Genomic DNA, 19,542 nt, shown 5'->3' on the forward strand with positions numbered 1-19,542 from the left:
TATAACCAATGAGATATAAGCCTTGACAGTCTTATGGGCTGTAACCTTTTTATTTCAATTGTGATGAAATCATTTTAAAGCAAAGTGCATCAGCCATTGCCAAAATTAAAGAGATAATGTTGATCATCAAATTGACTGAGTCTTTCTTGTTCGGTCATAGTTTGGTCGCGTGCTGTGACCAATCCTGTGTCCGTTTCCATTGGCAACTCCGTAGGAAATTGAACATGGGCGGCCAATCAACATGCAAACAAAAGCGTATTCTATAGAATTCAATGATATGTATCTAAAGTGAATGCTTTGCCTTTGCAGCGTTCTCAATCACAAGGCCCATGAGTCGATTAAAAGCCATCTGGTCCTTGCCCCTTCCAAACTGCTCGTCATTTGCCTCGTCATGTAGGCAGAGCCAGCCATACTTGTCGTCTATGTACCCGTATACCAGCCACCGCAAGCTTGGGTCGGCCTTGAGCTTCCGGCGAATCTCCTGGAAGTTTTCAGGCTCGTCCTCAAACCGGTAGTCGGGCTCGAGTTCGTCTTCATTCCGGAGATAGCCAAATCCAGCATTCAAGTCGGTAAGCGCGGGCTCCGCCTCATAGACTGCATCAAAAAACTCGGCCCACGTTATGCCATCGTCCGCCGAGTCAAAGTCTGCCGGGTTAGTGCTAAACCCACTGACACAATCCTTGACATCGAGGGACTTGAGAACTTGAGCGTGTTCCTCTATGAATGAAACCAACTCCGGGCCGACGAAACAACGTCTTATCTTGAGCGATTCCAGCAGTGGAAGATCTCCCGGGTTGAGCGCAAGCGGAGTGTGGTTATGCCCTTCGAGGCCGATGGGATCAGAGGCAATGATTGTGAGGTGTTTCAGTCCCGTCATGTGGTGGAAAAAAGAGGAATCCAGCTCAGAAATGAACTCTAGATATCCCCCCATTGTATTAGTCCTCCACCCCGCGCCGTTATCAAGGCCGAGGAAGTCGAAGCTTGCAGACTCAAGCCGGGAGAGAAATTGACGGAACTCTTGTGTGCGGAAAGCAGACGTCCATTTGGTAACAAAGTTGTCGATGATAAGCTCTCTCACATGCATATTGGCTGCCAGCGCCCGCCAAGTCTCATTCATAAGAGCCCGCCACTGCCATGCCTCTTCCCTCTCTCGAATGTATTCTTCGGTTTCCGCGTCTCGGAATACATATATTGAGCCCCCCTCCAAGGTATCCCATGCTTCATCACTGCCATAATCATAATCAAAGTTGATACTGACAGTCTTTAAATTCGGAGTGAGATGGCCTTGCAAGACTTTGACTGCGGCTGGCGGGAGGGCGGGCGGCATCAACTCAGCATTGAGGCCGCAACGAGATTTGAACTCGATGCTAGTTGTGTACTGGCCGTGAGCCTCGACGGCGCTCAGAACGGACCGCGCAACTCTCTCATCGTTGGTGAGGCGAATTGCCCGGAAGATGTCTGGCGCTAATTGAGCTCGCCAATATTTGCAAGTAACACTGAGGCTGATTATGTCCCCGGCTTCGAGGAGTTGGAAGACCTGGGAAGCCAATTCCGGTGGAAGAGCTGAAAGAGACGCCATCTCGGATTTGCCTGGACGCGTACATGAACGCGAGCTAGAGCAACGTCATTTCCATCGAACTAAATATCTCGTCGCTCAACGCGTAGTCATGTGATCGTGACGGTGGTTGTGATGGATTCGCTGCGCTGTTGCCTGGCGTGCCTGTTTGAGTCCATCGTCTTGAAGCCGGCATGTTTAGGCAGAGATTCACGTGTTGCTTAGCTCGGGCTGGTCGCAGGCAGCACCAGACTAAGCGATTCCACTAAGCGAAGCATGGCAAGATGAGAAGATTTTGGATCTTGAATGGAGAGTTTTCCACTGTCTATAGTCGTATGTGCCTGTCTAATTATGTGTATCTAGCCAGTTTGTAATAAAATTACCAAGTGATCATAGCCATGAGCGAGGCGCAGTAACACTGCTGTGTATTGGTATTTGATGAGACTAGTGCAACTAAATAGTGACTGCTATGGCACTTGTACATATAAAACGTCTGGGGTGCGCAGAATCTCCTTTGCAAAGAAACTTGGCTCGATGTCTCATCAGGAGAGCCGTATATCTTCTTTTCTCAATTGCAATTTGATATGAGGAATTTCATCAATATCGTTACATTTTAAAGTTCAAACAAGGCGTTTCTAGGCCCCATCGATGCATTGCTCACGAGGACTCGACTCCTCGCGTCTCCAAGCCGCCGATTCACCAGAGCCTTCTTCAGCCACAACGCCGTACTTGTCATGCCAGAGCTTCTTCATCGCTTCATAGAGCAGTAGATAATGAGCTTGGCGATGCACCATATTTTGGCGCTGCTGGTACAGGATCTCAACCGTGTTATAAACTGGATCGTCACCCTCCTGTGGCAGATTGTAGCTCGCAAGAGCTCCAAAGTTTAGCTCTCTGATAAGGTGATCAAGAGCAATAAACACGCTTGTCCGGCCACTACCGTCGTCGCAGTGAATAATGCGCGGATTAGACGGCGAATTATGTTGCCACGACGACTTCATTACTTCCACGAGGCCGCCCAGGTGATCCAAACTATAAGGAGAATAGGTGTCCCATCTCGTGTAGAGATAATGCCAGACTACCCGCGGTTCCTCTTCTCCATGTACATGCAGTAATAGCTTAGACTTTTCAGTCCCGCCGTTGTCAATCTCTGAAGAGATAACGCTAAGTTTTGCTTTCCAATCGTCGCCCCACAGATTTGATTTGTTAAGATTCCAAGGTTCTTCATTCTCAGGAAAATATAGAGTGCTCATCGTCACCTCAACCATGGTTGAAATTTGGACAATGACTGCCGGTGATGATGTTTGCTCGGCAACCATGCGCCAGACATGGTCAATGGATGCTCGAGTAGGTTCCTTCATCGCGATATAGCGCAGTGGAGGTTGGCTTGGGTGAGACGGAGATGTCAAAATGATGGGGGAGGCGTTGACGTAGTCGGAAGTATTTTCAGGAACCTGTAGCTTAACACGATTTTGGGCGAAAGGCCGGATGTCATCATAGCGATCCATGTTTGTGTGGCCATCTGGCTGCGTGTAGACGGCCCATCGCGCTTCTCCCAAGTCTTGTATATCTTTCGCCCGTTGGGCTCGGTTGGCCCGGCCCAGCTCCTGGAACCTATCTTTAATATCTGTGCAGTCCCGCGCACAATTAGCAAAGATATATATATATATATATTTTTCGTAATCGCAAGGAACATGTAAAATGTTCGAAGGAGATGTTACGCACCTTGCTCTGAGAGCGAGAGAAACGCTGGCAAGACGGGCGGCTGGTTGTCGTCGAAAATAGGGAGGCAGCTCTTGCAAACTCTGAGTGAGCCCGAATAGGTATTTATTTCAGCTTCATTTCCATCGCCACTCCCAGTTTCTCCTCTCTCCAACAAATCCGCCAAGTAACTCAAGTCGTCTCTAGCGCGGAGATTCTTCTCAAGGATGGATTTCACCGCCTCCCACTCCCGCCGCGACATCTTGTATGCCTGCGGAAGAAGAAACTGCACCGTAGGCACGCTGGTGAGTAGCGGCCCCAAAATCTCCTTGGCCATGTTGGCGCCGTCTTCTTTCTGATCTTGCTTCCTCTGGCCGTCAGGGGTTGACATGACTGCAGTGCACTTGGAATCAAAGAATAAGCCGCAGGCTCGACAGCGGTGCCTGGCCTGGAACGGTGCAAATGAGGTCTTGCAAAGAAAACACTCTTTCACAGCATCGCCCTCCATCGATCTATTTTTGTTTGGTGTTTGTTCGCGCATCTTGTCTTGGACGTCTATATGGTCTGACGCTTCCCGGAGTTCGGCTATGATACTTGAGCTGCGGATATTGCTAGATTCCAACTGTTGGAGAGTAGATTCTTGAACGAAATGATGATCAGTGTTACTTGAACTGGCATCAGCTGTTCTAAGGTCGTCAGATGCGTCTCTCGGGACTGAGTGTATCTGAGCAGGAGGCGGCTGGATACCATCTTGAGCCACCACAGCTGTCGACGGCGTCATTGGCGTGGCATGTGGTGAAAGTCCAAATTCCATCTCGGCGCCTCTGTCGAGCAATAGGTTGGCTGCCACTTCATATCCCCTTTCCATGGCCCATGAAAGAGGTGTCTGGCTGAGAGTTTGTAAAAACCAAATCTCCGCATCCTCATCGATAAGCAGTTGGACTATGGCCTCATCTATGGTATAAATGGTCTCCAGAGACCATGAAAGCGACCCCCGTCGTGCAATGAGCTTGTGATATAGCTCGATGACTGGACTAATAGATTCTATTTCTTGTTCGATGATTCGCGCTGAGACTTGTTTTCGCTCAAGTTCCAGCACTTTTTCCACGAGGAGGATGGCCAAAGTAAAGATCCCACTGGCCTTCTCAACAATAATTGGCAGAATGTTAGTTGCCCTCAATGTATCTTCAGAAATTTGATCCAGCATGTACAATGTCATATCACCCTGGTTCTCGTTCTCGGGATATATTTGCAACGAACGGTTTGGATCCAAGTGCATTTGACCATGACAGGTCAGGCAAATGTGGGCCTTTTTCGAACTGTCAGATGACGGGGGGAATTAAAGCCTCGAGCTCTTCAGTAAGATTGGCGATAATATCTTGGCTGCATACTTCTAACGAGTCGATAAACAACCAGATCCGGTCACACTGGCAGATTCTTGAAACAGCTATTACGAAGAATAGTCGCAGAACATCCGGGTCCCAGCGCCATGATTCGCCCGTTTCTCTGCTTTGTTTGCGTCGCTGTTCAAAGGTTCTAATAAGTTCAGGTAATGCATCGGGGGCCTGTCCGAGAATTTGAAAGAGAAGAGACTGGTAAAGACTGCGCCGGGCATTTTGGAGCTCATCGCTATAATTTCCGAAAAAAAAAGAGATATAATTTCTGAACGAAAAAGAGAGGACAATATCGCTAGCCCCAGAACTGGTGTTTTTTCGAAGGTTTGCAAGAAGACGGTTTAGTAACGTGGATTTTCCTGAACCCGGTCTACCTCTTATCCAGAGCAGCATATGGCGGCCAGCAACCCAGTCCAAATATTCCTTGTGCTGAAATACCCACTCACACCTGTTCTCTGCAATGGGATAGAAACGTCTGGATTCCTTGCTTATTTCTGGAACGGCTAGCGAGCTCATACAATCTTGGAAAGCCTGTGAATCCTCAATCGGGTTAAATGTACTGAGAGCCTCGGCTACTTTAGATATCGATGGTGGAATATCGTGAGATCGTGATGAAAGCGATACAAGGAACGATCGAAGATGCTCGTCTCCGAGAAAATACTCATCTGGCACAGGGGAGCTATCATATGCAGCAGAAGTCGGAAACATCTCCTTCCAGAGATCCGGGTCTGTATCACCTAGGAGTATCGGTGTTATAAGATCCATCTGGGTTTCCATGCCTTCCGCTGTTACTGCAATCGATACATCTGGCAAAGTTTCTGTGATGCTTCTTCCTCGACTTTTGCAGTCACAGTCCTTTTGGCCACAAATCTCGGGAAACTCCCCTAGACCTTCAAAGTCTTCAACGTTGGCACTTTGGCCTGTGACAGCAAAACTTTTGAGGTCGTCGTCTTCGTCCAAAATATCCTCTCGGTACGGCGGAAGGAAGAGGGCGATGTCCTGCATATGCTGTTTAATGTGCTTTCGCAACGCCTTTTGAGCCTCTAGAGTATCCGAGTCTGAGAAGAGCTTTTCAATAACATCAGGATAGCCCCCGCAGAAAGGGCAGCTCTCAAACAAGTATGGGCCTTTGCGTCGACTTGCTTTCTTCATAATAGATTCCATTTCAGTGGATATTTCTCCGTGTTGTGCAAGATGATGTTCAAACTCTGTCTCGTCAAACTCCTCGTGCTTCCCATCTGGCATATCGATGTGATAACGTTCTTGAAGATGGCTTTGCAAGTGCTCTAGCAGGCCATCAAAAGAATTGGGCACATCAAATGGCGCTTTACAGTCCTCCAAGGTGCAGAAATACGGCTCGAAATCTTGAATGACGTGTTGGCTGTTGCATGACTCAACTAATCAGCGATGAGAATTCTTGGTATTCAGCTGAAACTCACCTCCAGCGCTCTTTCCCTGCCTCGTTAGCACGAAACTCGAGTCTACAATAAGGACACTGAAAGCCATCGCCATAGAGCTTAGGAGGCGGCGGGAATCCGGGATGCCGCAGCGCTACAGAGGCGACGCTCTCTGCACGTTCTTGACGATTTGGCTGGGGCTGCATGTCGAGTTTGGTATTCACTGTAGCTGAGTAAATGGTGTGCTGGTCATGTGGAAGACGCTGACTGAATACATCTGCTTCTGCGTCTGCTTCCTGTATTTTGACAATATGCATTGGCCTATCATGGTCTTTAGATCCAGACAGAACCTTGGCCGGCGAGGATTGCGACTGATGGACAGTCACTTCAACCGCTCTCTTCTTTTGATGCTCTGCCAGGTATTCGAAGCGAATTCTCCGCCTGGCGAATGATTCCCCTATTCGCTGTCGAAATGTTTCAGATGCGGACGGGAAGTAACCTTTAGCTGCTCGGATTGCGAGTTCCTTGTACCCTTCATACGCCCATTTCGGGCTTTCTTTCTGTCGATAAACTTCTATCCGCTCCCTTCGGTGTTTGGCTCCTGCGCGGTCAATCTGTAGTGCGTGGCCATGTAGTCGATCGATTGTGTCTGCGATATGTGTTCGCAACGCCGCATGACGTTCCTCAGACGCTGAAAGGAGATCGTCGATGGCGCCATCTGCCTTAGCCTCCGATTTCTCAGAGGAGGAGAGAGACATAAAGGAGAGCGATGATGAATCTGATTGGACATCTTCATCTGAGCCATCATGGTTGTTAACCGCATGTTCAGGCTCTTTGTCGGGTTGTTGCAGTTCTAGTCATGGTTGCTGCCGTCAGCATCCATCAACGACCCCTCCATTTATAGCATGGGAATAGAGAGGTGACAACCTGCAAAATCATGTAACAGCGACTGAAGGAGTTGCTTTAGAAGCTCAAAAATTCCTGGTACATCCTTCAATCTTACATCAATGGCTCTTAGACCCTCGCCGTAGACTCCAGCTTTGGTGCACCATAGGTTAAACTCGGCGGATTGACGAGAAGCCCAGAACCCTTCTCTAGCTTTAGCAGCATCTTCTTGAGATTCCTCATCCTTCAAAAGTTCTTGTAGATGTATCTGGCAAGCCAGCGCGACATGTCCGAGACTTAAAGTATCTTCAGACATGGCCTCGAATTGTCCTTTAATGTCCAATGCTCAGGAAAAATGTCGCCTTATTCATGAAGAATGGTCGAGAGCTTGACAGGTTTGAGCAGTGTCTGACAGCAGAGCCTCAAGTACATGCATGGCGACAGGGTTGTGGGCGGAGAAGATGATCCTAATGGCGGGGCAACAGTATTACCTGTACATGCATGAGCTCCAAATATTCAATGGAACTCCAATTCCGATTCTCTCACCAGGTCACCCTCATCTGCCTTTTTTTTCATTTCAGCTTCATCGCATTTCTCTGCTACGACGGCATGTCGATATAATGTGGCAATTGGAGCTTCTATCTTGGGTGATTCCCGCCTTTGGGGCACTCGCCAAAGAGTTCATTGATACCGGGCCAGACGCAGATCTATTCCGCAGTGCACAAGACTGCTATTCCGACTTGGTAAACATAGGATTGGCAATATCTACATCCCACGGAGAATGGGTTTCTGGCCTCGAAGACGAACAGATTAGCAGGCTATTAAAAGCTCTCGAGAGCCGCATCCCCAATAGACGGATGCCTCTTATCTTCACCATGCCGAGCAAAGTATGTTTCAAATCTGCCAAATTAAAGGTTTGTGATTACGGTGGCTCACCACCATTGATTAGGTGAGCGATATGCAGCATGATAAGTCGGGCAAATTCCCTCGCCTAAATAAGCTTGCCGAATGCATCCAGTCGGAAGATTTAGGAGGTTATGATGAATGCTTCGAATTACAGGGCCAGTCAAGCGAGCTTCGCAATCAATACTTGAGCATCATCGGCCACAGCGCTCCTCTGTTTCATAAAGAAGAGAAGAGATGTAAAGCAGAACGCGACAAATTTCTCAAAAGGATTAGAAGAGCTACAGAGCATCTCTTGGACGTGTATTTCCGGGGCCCCTGCGGAATGGCGGAGGAGTTTGATCTCTCCAGGCATCCTAGCTATGGTATGAAGGAGATAGCTGACAGAACGTACGGCCTCTTAGAGCGGCATTGGAAGTGCCATTGCGTTCAACGCGCAAAGCCATATGGACTGAGAGAGGCGAGGCTCAATCTATTTGCACATCGTCGATCATCATCAAATATGGCACAACAAGGAATTACAGCGCATGATCATACCTTGGCCAAATTTGAGGTTCTCTTACCTATTTGCAAGGATAAAGTTGAGTGGAAAGTGACGAACGTTGAGGTCGTCAAACCTCGGTGAGATGACAGCTTACAACATTGAAACTAACAGTCCATTCTCTAACTTGAGCGCAGACCTGAAACGTCAGTATCGAGAGCTCGACAGTCTGTCAACAACGACATCTGCCATCGGTTGTCGAAGAGCCAACACTTTCAAGTCGACTTTTTGGCTCAGAATGACAAACTATGGCACCTCAAGCCCAAGCCTTCAGAGGGCGTCAACCACCACACTCAGATGGAGTCTCTTCAACAGCTCCTAGGGGATGGCGTTTCAGTTTCAGATTTTTCCAGATATACGCCAAAAGACAAGCTTGTTCTCTGCTATATTCTAGCCAACTCTCTGCTATTTCTATATCCGGGCTCTTGGTTCCAAACAGCATGGAGCAGTGACAAGATCTACTTCGTCCGCCATTTCAGTAACTCGACGTCGCCGGCATTGACGTTTCCATATCTGTCTGTCGCATTTCAGCAAGCCCAGAATACTTCGCCAGACCACATGCAGTATCATTCCCATCCTGCAGTCTTAGCTCTTGGCATCATTTTTCTGGAGATCGCCACAAACGCCAAATTTACAAGAAGATCGCAGGAGCCAACTTCGTGGGAACAATTCAACAGCGACGGCATGCAGGCCCTGCAACAACTTCAAGAGCTGGAACGTCAAATCAATCGCGATCGTTCCAAGAGGATATCTCGAGCCTTGACCAAGGCCATACGTTCATGCCTAATACTTGAACCGCCATCAAACTTCCCATGCAAGGTACTGTCCGAGGAGGGTCCAATCAGACAGTACATATTTTCATGCATTATTCAGCCTTTAGCTTCAGATCTCAGCGATGGATATCAGGTTTCTCTAGACAAGCTACACGATGATTTGATGTTGGAAAAGAAGAGAGAGATTCTCGATCAGCCAGGCGCTAATGATAGAGGACTATTCTCAACAGCAGCAGACGTGACTTCAGCCAAAGCTAAAACAACTGGTATAGTCTCCATTCCTCATCTTAAATGTCGTCTAACTCTTTATAACTCTTTGCTTGCACCAGAACCAGCGATCAATCTCATAGAGACACGTGAGCTATGTCTTCTTGGGGGAAATGTAGGCAGGGACGTGCGTCCCGAAGGCGACAAGTGAGTGATGGTACCACCATGGGCTCTCCCCATAACTAATAGAATTACACGTCATTCAGGAAACTAGCAGCCGATGCGTGGTTCGAGTGGCACACAGATGCCCTCAATCGAATAGAAAAGCTACGCGACGCTGGGTCGCAAAGAGTCAGAATTGCTATTCTAGACAGCGGCATCGAGCTCTCCCAGGACCAAAAGGACATGTACGATGCGAATCCCAGATTCGAATATCGCAGCTGGGTAGGAGAAGATGCAGAATGGAAAGACGACGTCGGACATGGCACGCATCTCGCTGTTCTCCTGCGCAAGATTTCGCCAAATGCTGTGATCCACGTTGCGCGAGTGTTCAAGAAGAAGCCTCACATTGAGAAGTCGGCACAGAATATTGCCGAGGTGAGAACCTCCATTCGGCCCGGAAATTAACTGCTATATAGTTTCGCATCTGATATTACAATCTAGGCTATCCGGTACGCTGTAGACGAATGGAAAGTGGACATTATTGTCATGTCCTTCGGATTCGGCAGTAAGAACGAGGTGGTGTACGATGCCATCAAATATGCCGCTTTCAACGACGTCCTCATGTTTGCCGCAGCTTCCAACGACGGCAAAAACCGCCCTGACGGAGTCGCTTGGCCAGCCATTGAGTCGCACGTCATTTGCATTCATTCGGGCGACGGTTACGGCAATCAATCCTCATTCACTCCCAGCCCGAAGGAGAATATGAGAATCATGGTTCTCGGGGAATGCGTCAGGTCGGCGTGGCCGCCAAACTTGAACCTCGTCGGTGATAATAAAGATATGAGTGGTACGTCATGTGCAGCACCGATTGCTGCTGGGGTTGCTGCAGTCATTCTGGACTATGCAAGAGGATTTTTGTCATGGCAGGAGTGGAAGAGTCTCCATCGAATTGATTCCATGAGGCGTATGTTTGAAAGACTAAAAGATCCGGATAGCCACTCTGGTTACTGGTGGATCCAACATTGGGGTCTGTTTGACTCTAAGCGAGACGAATCTTGGATACAGGGAGAGATTAAAGGCTTCCTTGTTTAAGCCAGCAGTACGGAAGTTGTTGATTGAGGAGCAAAACAGAATCTTGAACAGTTTACTTCTTTTATTGCTTCTACTATAGCTACAGCTTCTACTACAGCTACTGCTCTTACTATTTTTTTTTAATATACATGTTAGACTTTTTGGTTTACCCTTCCTTCATTGAAGCGAGATGTAGTAGTGATGCTATGAAGAGCGATACATGTACATGTACTTATCTCTGGTGATATTTTAGCCCAAACCCCTCCCAGGAAACTACATCACATGACTACCGCCGGAAGGGATATATACGTGTACCTTGATAACTGCCGAAGAATGTCTTATCGAACTACTAACTATTAAGGAATTGCTACGATGGGCAAATTGTATTACTTCCAGGCACCCAATTTCGACATAAATCCTGACAGCGATGTGGCTCCAAGACTTGGAAGCATCTTTTCCAACCTTGAGATGCTAAAAGCCCCGCTTAATCAACAAGAATTAATCACTATTCCCAAAAACCTCATGAACCAGAGCGTTACCGCCGACTTTAACGAAAATGACATCCGGGGCTTCCAGACCCAAGCTGATCTCAATGCCAACGGGATCCAGGGAATTGGCTTTGGAGGATCTACGGACCTCATCTACGCCTTCGCTCGAGATAAGAAAAATGTGTACCACTGCGAGTTGCTTGAGACTCTTGAGTTCGAGCCCAATCAAGATTTCGTAACTGAGAGTATTCGAGCATCATGGAGAGTTCAAAGCTTTCTAGAAAATAGCCTCGTGGGTAGAAAGAGGGTATATATGATCACGGGATTGAAGATCGCCTCCGGGTTCTCTAAATCTACGAACGAGAACCATCACAGCGCTAAGCTTAGAGTTGCAGCAAAAGCAACAGTTCTAGGGGGTCTAGGGCTCAACATAAACGCCTCTAGTGCCCGAACAGTATCTCAAGGGCGGACTTTGAACAGGATTGTGTTTGCGTATAGAGCTATCCGTATAAAGCTGAAGCGGGATGGTGAAGCCAGGTATAGATATAGGAGCGGCGGGAAATATGGCATTGAAGATGACGATGACGATGACGGTGATGGCGATGATGAAGACGGTTGGGACTTACAGCCTCTAGAAGAGGAAGATAGACTAAAGGATTTCCCAGATTCTGTTGAAATTGACATAGAAGGAGCATTGGCCGACGAATAGGGATAGAAGAGGTAGTAGGATACTAGAAGTAATGGAAGTAATAGAACTGATGTAACTGATGAATATAGTAGGATAGATTGATATAGTTGAACTAGAAAAAATGTATCAAATGCTACTCACGGCAACATGATGGAAATCATAGTTCAAAATATATACGGAAATAATAATTATTTCGGCCTCTCCTACAACTACCTCTCAATCCCACCAATTAAAGCCTGTATCATTCTCCAATCCATTCTTCAACGGCGCCGCCAGTGTGCGAATGTATTCTACATGACTATTACTCATATCCACCACCAACCCAGCAGCTGCGTTTATAACATCCTCGTCATGGGCTTTTCCTAGGCCTTTGTTGAGAACATTACTTCTATTCATCATGTTGATTGCGAGGTCCAGTCGCAGGTGATCCACCAAAGTCACCTCGTTGGCGCTCCGTCGTGCAGGCTCAGAACCCAGCAAGATGGCCATCTCAGCCATTGGCTCAACCGTTCCCAATTCATTTTGAAGCGTGTTGAATCTCTCAAAGTACGGTGTCCCGCTAGACACGAATTCGTCGAGGAGCTCTATAACGCCATTCACACATCTGGACATGACCGTCTTGGCCTCATCCGGATTCGTAAGCTTCTGCTTGGGCAAGTTCAGCATCTTCATCTTGAGCGGCAGCGTATCAGGAAGAACTTTTGGCTTTCGGTTCGGATCGGCCTGCCACGCGGGAGTTCGAAGACTATTTATCCTGTCCACAAGGCGTCTCCATACGGGACTTTCAGGGCCCATCCAGGATAGTTTGTCTAAGAACGACAAATATTGAGAAGATAGCCCTTCTGTAATAAAAGCGTCTCCAACCTCATAAATAAACTGTTCCAAAGACTCGTAAAACGCTCTTGACTGCTCACGGTCTCGCGTATCCGGATTCTTAGGACCGAGAAACACGGAGACATTTCCAAGAGTATTGGTCATGTAGGTGTAGCTGTCGCTGCTCCACAGATTGTACCAATGCTTGCCAGCATTAGATCTGGACAGATCCCTGTCATCTTTTACAGCCTTGTTAATACGAGCCAGCCAGTCGGGAGGATTCATCTTCATCAATGTGTACCGCTTCATCAGGTCGATGTACTTTAACGAAGTCTCCGACTGCATTAAAACGAGCAGAGTATTCAGTGCCGTCGGGAAAACCGGGATTGGAGGAAGCTGGGCGTTGTCTGGTACGCTGAATCCATTCTTCTTTAAGAAAAGATTCGTCCATCGTCTGTTGTTTTCTGCGGAAGAGTCCAATACAAAATTTTTGAGCTTCGTTAAAGTCCGTCCTTGGTCAGACTGTAGGTCTATTTCACGACCTGCCAACAGGATAACATCCACGATTGGAGGATTCCAAAAATTCCCAGAGCCGTCTCCCCATATTTCAGGCAGCTCATCACCAGGTTTCAATGCATCCCAATCCACGGCTGGCTGTGCTTCATGAACTGAGGATGCCATTGGCGCAGCATGCTTAAACAGGGCGTCAAATATCCTCTGCTTCACCACAGGGCTAGTCGTCGTACTTAACGCCTCTGTGAGCGCTCTTATAGAGGCTATACGAATATCCACATGAGTAGCTCTTTCAAGAATTCGAATGTTCAAATCCACTGCGAAGCTCGAATCGACGACGGGGCATTCTCTCAGAAGCTGCGCCAACATTTTGACAGTGGTGATTTTGACCAGTGGTCCCTTGCTTTCCGACGAGTCGGGCTCCTCTGCGCGCCTTTCTGCTTGTGCTTGGAGCCTATCCAGAATAGCATCTGTAAAGCTCTCAAAGAACTTCTTTGCATCAGATGGAAGGAAACTCATAAGAGTCTGAGGGCTAAGAAGCAGCCTGTGCCATGCACTTGCACTGGGATATTCCAAAACAAACTGCTGAATCAAGGGAAATGCCAACGAGGGATTGATCCCCTCTAACATGACGTCAATTATACACGAAAATATCTTATATGGCTTTTCTGACTCGGGCTTCTTCCTTATGCTCTCAAGAACTGAAGCTGCTAGACGGGCGAGCAAGCGTGTTGGCACGTAGGAACTCAGGTTAGTCACCATAGTATGAATCTGAGTATCTTTGGCTGCTTCTCTCTCAAGAAACTCTTCGTCCAGATATACGGCCGGAATGCGCGCCGTGTTAGCACCAGGGAACGGCGTCTTCAGCAAAGAAACATCTGACCCATATTTCATGTTCAAAGCTAGAATTCCTGCTGTCACATAGGCATCCGCTCCTCTGCCGGTAAGCTTCCTTCCGGTAGTATAAGCCGACTGCCAGAAGGAACAAGGACGCGGCTTTCCTGGGATAACTGCCTTGACAGCGTCAAAGGCAGAAGATTTCGAAGGTCTTTTTGGGTAAAAGATCGTTGTTTCTGGTGATTGACTGAGCAAAACATCCAAATAGGTTGGTGCGATAGATTTGCTTTTCTCAGGCTGCGATAGCCGGTTATAATCTGGATCTGGATTCCACTCAGTTGGATGCATATCTTCGTCGTCTTCAGGAAGAGATGGCTCAGGACGTTGATTAGCCGACTCATCAATCCCAACCTCGTCTCTTTCAACATTAATTCGACCGTCACTGAATACAGGCCACCAAAACCGTTCAGCTTCTTCCAGAGACATACGACCCTTGGAAAGGTTGACAGTTGCATACTTCCAGGCCTTTGTAATGCGTTCTTGACGCTGCATACGCAAAGGGAAATCTTTCAACGTCGGACTCTTGCTATATCGCACTCGTGGAGAACGTATATATAGCCGCAGAGCCTCGCGCCAACTATCTATAAACTCCCCAATGGCTGCTTGGGTTTCCTCATCTACCTGCACAGACGCCATGGCTTTATGGGCATCCATATACACGATACTCTCGATTCGCGATCGTGTATAAGGGAGATATGCCATGGTCATACCAAAGTGGTCGGATAGATGTTGGATAGCAAGTCCTTTTGGCCAAATCTCGCCCGCTGTTACTATAGCAGGAGTCTCAAGCATTCGGCGCTCCGCCCAAATCGAGTCGTGAAATACCGCCAAAGCATTGAGAAATCTGATAGTTGGTTCCCGCATAGTTTCAGGCTCACTAACTAATCTCCAAGATACTGTGGCATAGGCATCGATTGCCTTGAACCTTTCGCCCGCAGGGCCAAGGAGAGTCGATATCATTTCCTTCAGCATGGTAAGCGTCGGCTCCCAAACAGCGTCAAAGAGCGCATCGTCGGACATCTCGCAGCGATCTTGGAAGTCATTGATCCAATTCAAGCGGCGAGATATGGCTTTTCTAATCAAGCCAAGAGTGGCCTGCCAATTACTGGCGTCAAAACTCGGTTCATTTGCAGCCATGATGGCAGTCTCAAAAAGGGTCTGCAAGATTTCATTCGCAGAGCGTATGTTCTTGGTAAGCTGTTCCAGAGTCATTGTCAATGGTGTGTCTTTGTTAAAATGTAGCACAGCCAAAAGGCTGATTCCTTCATGTCTTGAGATGCAAGACTGGCTGTACATTTCTTTGAGGGCCAATGGATCTTTGTTGAACCGCCGTGCCCAGCGAAGCGTTTCTGCAAGGAGATCAAGATCCCCTATTGCTATACAAAGTGAAAGGGCGGCTGCGCACCACAGCGATCGAGCTTCCGGACTGCGGCCTTGGGTGGCCTTTTTCATCCTCTCTGGCAACTCTTGAAGGCGGATCTCAGACCTCATGGCTTCCAGATCTGCTGCCATGGAAGGGAGAGCTGCCGGGTTCCGATTCAACAAGAGGGCCTGTACGATGTGGTGATCGGCTGAATCCCAGTCATCTGCGTCTCGCCGTTCAAAGTAAAACGTATGGCCATACGCAAATGCGATATAATTTCCTGCTCGTCGGACCTTGATGAACAACGAAAGGGCTTCCTTTGCGGATAATTCGAAAAAGAGGCGTGCCGGCCAGCGGAGTGTTGATTTCTGAAACTCTGTGTGATCCAAGCTATCGGGCTCTCCAATATCAAATTGGTATCCGCCCGTGTTTTTCAGGAACAGGCGTAACAACCGATACCTCAGTGACCGCGCAGGTTTCCTTACGAGTTCGACGAGATTGTATCTATTCACCACAATCTGAGGGAGAATAGAAAACAGGGTAGCGAGCATATCCGTATATTCAGCTTTTGCCCGTGAGCGATTCCACACCTTGAATAAGCGAGCAACAAGTCTTCTGTAATGCTCGGCGGAGTTGTCAAAGTCTCCACGAAATGCTTGACGCTCTTTCAGACAGCTGACAACGCGGCTCCAGAACTGCAACGTCACGTCACTTGATATCATTCTGTTGGATAATAATCGCTTCCCCAGTGGATCGAAGATTGTTTTCAAGAGATCACTGGGAGACGCCCCAAGCAGCGTTTCACTCTCTGCGAACTTGTGCAGAATGTGCAAGCCGTAGTCTATACGGCCAGCAGCAAGAGGCTTTATCTCATGTAGAAAGTCCGAGGCAGTGATTTCGCCGCGCCGTAGCTTTTCGTTGTAATAATGTTCAAAGAACTCTTGATCAGTAGTCACAAAGTGGCTGTATCTCTCCGGGAGCTGGCGCTTCATCTCCTGCCACTCTACTCTAAACGCGCCGCTGCAAGCTGGGATAAGCTTGACATAATCATCGCGCAATGGACGGCTGTCAAATGGACCGCCATCGGTGCCAACGGCAGATGCAGATGCTTCTCCGTCATCTCCCCATAACAGCGTCAGGAGCTCTTCCATGGCCCTCTGGCGCTCCTTTCGCGCGCCTCTTGCACGGCCAGCATCTCCAAGCAAGCTGAAGAGAAGACGAACATGATTCAAGTTGAGCTTTGCCGCCAGCTGAGCAACTCCAGAAGCACCACCGACCGCCTCCCAGGCCTTGGCAAACGTTTTTTCGCGGCGCAGATGGCGATAGAAATGCCGGATGGCTGAGCGCTGAGCATTAAGGCAGAGTTCCTGGTGCATAACCGCGACAATTGCGGTGGGATCGTTGGCGGCCATGGGCCATAATGAAAGGGCAATGGAGGGGAGAAGATCCGATGCCACGAGCGTTATCAGCTCAGATGTGAGGGAAGATACAGCGCCTGGATTGCTGGTTAAGACATGCCGTAGATGGATGGCTTGATCTCCAGGCGCAGAGCGTTGAAGACGCTTCAAATCAAAGACTGCCTTGTTCTCCATGGTGAGCTGGAATAATGGTGCTTTTGCCAGTACAAGATGATGCCACATCAGTATTAAGAGCAGCGATGGCAATATATCTCTTTTACGTCAACTCATCTGAGTCACAAAATTCATTCTCTTTGAAGAAACCAACAGGATTCAACCTCCAAGTCAACCTTGTATTAAAGAATGAGGCTGTGTACTCCGTCGCTAGCAGTTGGTTATTACTCCAAGCTCGAGTCAGACTCGCCTATACGACGGAACTAGCCAATATTGAGCAACGACCCCGCAGCAGGGGATCTGGAAGCAGCATTTCGCGATGGTAGGGCACATGGATTTTTGGTTAGAGTACTCGACTTTTGGTTTAAAATACAAAAAGACACTTGAACTTGGTATGAGAATGAGTCATTTCAAATTTCGACCAAGGGTCCGCATGGCGACATATCCGTTGGTCGAAAGCACCATAGACACAGACATCAGCCCATTACGTGCACATGTAGATTTCCCGAAAGAGGCAATCCAATGCATGGAAATTGCAACAGGCTACTCGTTCCTCAATCTTGCCGTGTCTAATAAAGCCAAGGATAGCGATGTATATATATAATATTTTTAGCCTCTTGTAAGAAAAGTAAATACTCATAAGTGCACTCTCCACGTGTGATAAGCTTTGCCAGCATGTTCAACCCACAAGAGACTTTTGGCATGGCGCTCTACGCATCCCTGTAATTACCGTGTAACAGCACTAACCAGTAAAACAACATTTCGAGGTGTGACAAAGAGATTGCCGGGAAATAAGACGCAGTAATGTAGATTTTTATCCAGCATTGATTGGTCAATGTTTAATTGGCTGTTGAAACCTACGATCTAGCTATACAACCATTCGCTTCGGCGATGTCATGAATATTTCCCGCACAACAGCGTCCAACATACAGCATCAACTGAGCCGACTCTTTCTAAAGTCAATCACTGGTAGCAAGTCTGGTTATCTGCAAACCAGCTGAGTATATATGAAGACTGTCATACCTGTCATACGATATAGGAAAGCATAACAACACCAAACATGGGCATCCAGCTAACCCTCTGTCTTCTTTGTGCACATACAACCTATAATCTAATTCTGAAAACAAGCATCTCTCACAGCTTCGACTCAGCTTTTCCCTTCCACTTCGCCAGCAACTTCTGCACCGCCGCCCTCGGACTCCTCCCATCCACAAAGCCAATAAACGGGCTGCCAACCTTGTACCCCAGCATGCCCACCAGCCTCTCCGGAATCTCGTCCAGCTTCTCCCAGTCAACCGCCAGGATCATGTTCTCCATCGGCCGGATCCAAGGCTGGCAGTACTGCGCCGTCAGCGCCAGCCGGGGCTTGTCGCTGGTATTCGCGCCGCCGCCGTGCCACAGCGTGCTGAGGAAGTAGATGATGCTGCCCGCCGGCATGATGACGGGGATGGTGTCCTCCATGGTGGGGATGCGCTTTGAGTCCCAGTTGTGAGAGTCAGGGACGATGACGGTTGCGCCGTTGGTGGCGGTGTAGTCGTCCAGAGCAATCATGACGCCCTAATATCCAATCTCTAGTATTAGGCTCTTTATTCTACAACATCATGGATAAAGAGAAATTATACAAGCTGATAAAAAGGGAAATGTACTCACCGAACCAAGAGGCTTATGCGGCCTGTCCAGCGACGCAAACCCATGGTCATAATGCAACGTCTGCGCCGTCTCCCCAGGCAAGATATTAATGCTCTGAAACGAATTCAGCAAATATCCCGCATCCAGGAAATGGTCATTCAGCGCCAACACGTCCTCATGCAGCGCAAAGGCGTCGAATACCCGCGACTTGTCCACCAGCGAGTACATGCGCTGCGTCTTGTGCCCTTCGAAGTTGTTGCGTCCTGCCTGGCCAGCAGGTCCAGCCGTCTTGGGGTCATTTGTCAGCCTCAAGGCCTCAGCTTTTGCCGCGGCCACGGTGGAGGCATCAAAGGCGTCTCGGATGATGACGAAGCCGTGCTTGTTGACCTCGTCGATGAGGTTCTGCGTGCGGGCGTCTGGAGGCTTCGATGCGCTGAGGAGCCGCCTGTCTGCCCCGACCTCGTTGGGGATGGAGCCTCCATGCAATCCCGGGCGACTCATTTTGATGTATATAAATTTGAAATAGACAAAAAGATATGGAGGGAAATTAGTAATAAGAAGTCGTGGTACGTGATTCCAGTGAGAGATTATTGCATATGTTCTGTGCGACGTGAAAGGCGGGATAAAGGAAGGATGGTTTCCCAAGACAAGCTGTACAGTATATATATATATACAGCTACCTACCTATACATCAAACTTTTAAGGCATTGATGGCTAGGATGGGGTATGCATGGGGTATGCACGCGCGGGTGAGATAAAGTGACAACCCTGCCGAATACGTAGGTAGCTAGTAGTCCTGAAGTATCACAATTGGACTCAAGTCACTCAAAGAGACTTACTTCAGAGTAAACCTGTATTTATCGACTTTGCAAGTAAATATGAGCTATTCATAAAAGAAATTCTATACACAGCATGCCATGAAAAAGGCACTTCACAAGACACGTACAGAAACTACAAAGCCGCTCTTTCAAGCTCCTCAATTATCTCCCTA

At 48.1% G+C, this 19,542-nt stretch overlaps 7 protein-coding genes across 7 annotated transcripts; 2 read left to right on the top strand and 5 right to left on the bottom strand.

Moving 5' to 3' along the window:
- Positions 1-283: 283 nt before the first annotated feature.
- On the bottom strand, positions 284-1,579 carry TrAtP1_010093 (uncharacterized protein; the record flags this gene model as incomplete). Its single annotated transcript, XM_014089525.1, has 1 exon — positions 284-1,579. The coding sequence occupies one exon, from the start codon at positions 1,577-1,579 to the stop codon at positions 284-286; it is 1,296 nt and encodes a 431-aa protein (XP_013945000.1).
- A 335-nt stretch (positions 1,580-1,914) lies between these two features.
- On the bottom strand, positions 1,915-4,535 carry TrAtP1_010094 (uncharacterized protein; the record flags this gene model as incomplete). Its single annotated transcript, XM_014089947.2, has 2 exons — positions 1,915-3,182; positions 3,281-4,535. The coding sequence occupies 2 exons, from the start codon at positions 4,533-4,535 to the stop codon at positions 2,191-2,193; spliced, it is 2,247 nt and encodes a 748-aa protein (XP_013945422.2). The 3' UTR covers positions 1,915-2,190.
- Positions 4,536-4,578: 43 nt separating this feature from the next.
- Positions 4,579-7,248, bottom strand: TrAtP1_010095 (uncharacterized protein; the record flags this gene model as incomplete). Its single annotated transcript, XM_066114563.1, has 3 exons — positions 4,579-6,031; positions 6,090-6,900; positions 6,975-7,248. The coding sequence occupies 3 exons, from the start codon at positions 7,246-7,248 to the stop codon at positions 4,579-4,581; spliced, it is 2,538 nt and encodes an 845-aa protein (XP_065970659.1).
- A 231-nt stretch (positions 7,249-7,479) lies between these two features.
- Positions 7,480-10,757, top strand: TrAtP1_010096 (uncharacterized protein). Its single transcript, XM_014089507.2, has 6 exons — positions 7,480-7,819; positions 7,882-8,456; positions 8,514-9,415; positions 9,479-9,563; positions 9,623-9,953; positions 10,020-10,757. The coding sequence occupies exons 1-6, from the start codon at positions 7,553-7,555 to the stop codon at positions 10,608-10,610; spliced, it is 2,751 nt and encodes a 916-aa protein (XP_013944982.2). The 5' UTR covers positions 7,480-7,552; the 3' UTR covers positions 10,611-10,757.
- A 204-nt stretch (positions 10,758-10,961) lies between these two features.
- On the top strand, positions 10,962-11,786 carry TrAtP1_010097 (uncharacterized protein; the record flags this gene model as incomplete). Its single annotated transcript, XM_014089946.1, has 1 exon — positions 10,962-11,786. The coding sequence occupies one exon, from the start codon at positions 10,962-10,964 to the stop codon at positions 11,784-11,786; it is 825 nt and encodes a 274-aa protein (XP_013945421.1).
- Positions 11,787-11,981: 195 nt separating this feature from the next.
- TrAtP1_010098 (uncharacterized protein) lies at positions 11,982-16,991 on the bottom strand (the record flags this gene model as incomplete). Its single annotated transcript, XM_014089945.2, has 1 exon — positions 11,982-16,991. The coding sequence occupies one exon, from the start codon at positions 16,989-16,991 to the stop codon at positions 11,982-11,984; it is 5,010 nt and encodes a 1,669-aa protein (XP_013945420.2).
- An 896-nt stretch (positions 16,992-17,887) lies between these two features.
- On the bottom strand, positions 17,888-19,242 carry TrAtP1_010099 (uncharacterized protein). Its single transcript, XM_014089944.2, has 2 exons — positions 18,573-19,242; positions 17,888-18,479 (listed from the first exon to the last, which is right to left on the bottom strand). The coding sequence occupies exons 1-2, from the start codon at positions 19,050-19,052 to the stop codon at positions 18,057-18,059; spliced, it is 903 nt and encodes a 300-aa protein (XP_013945419.1). The 5' UTR covers positions 19,053-19,242; the 3' UTR covers positions 17,888-18,056.
- Positions 19,243-19,542: the final 300 nt, after the last annotated feature.

This window comes from Trichoderma atroviride, chromosome 5 (genome assembly GCF_020647795.1).
Source record: "Trichoderma atroviride chromosome 5, complete sequence".
Classification (NCBI taxonomy): Eukaryota; Fungi; Ascomycota; class Sordariomycetes; order Hypocreales; family Hypocreaceae; genus Trichoderma; species Trichoderma atroviride.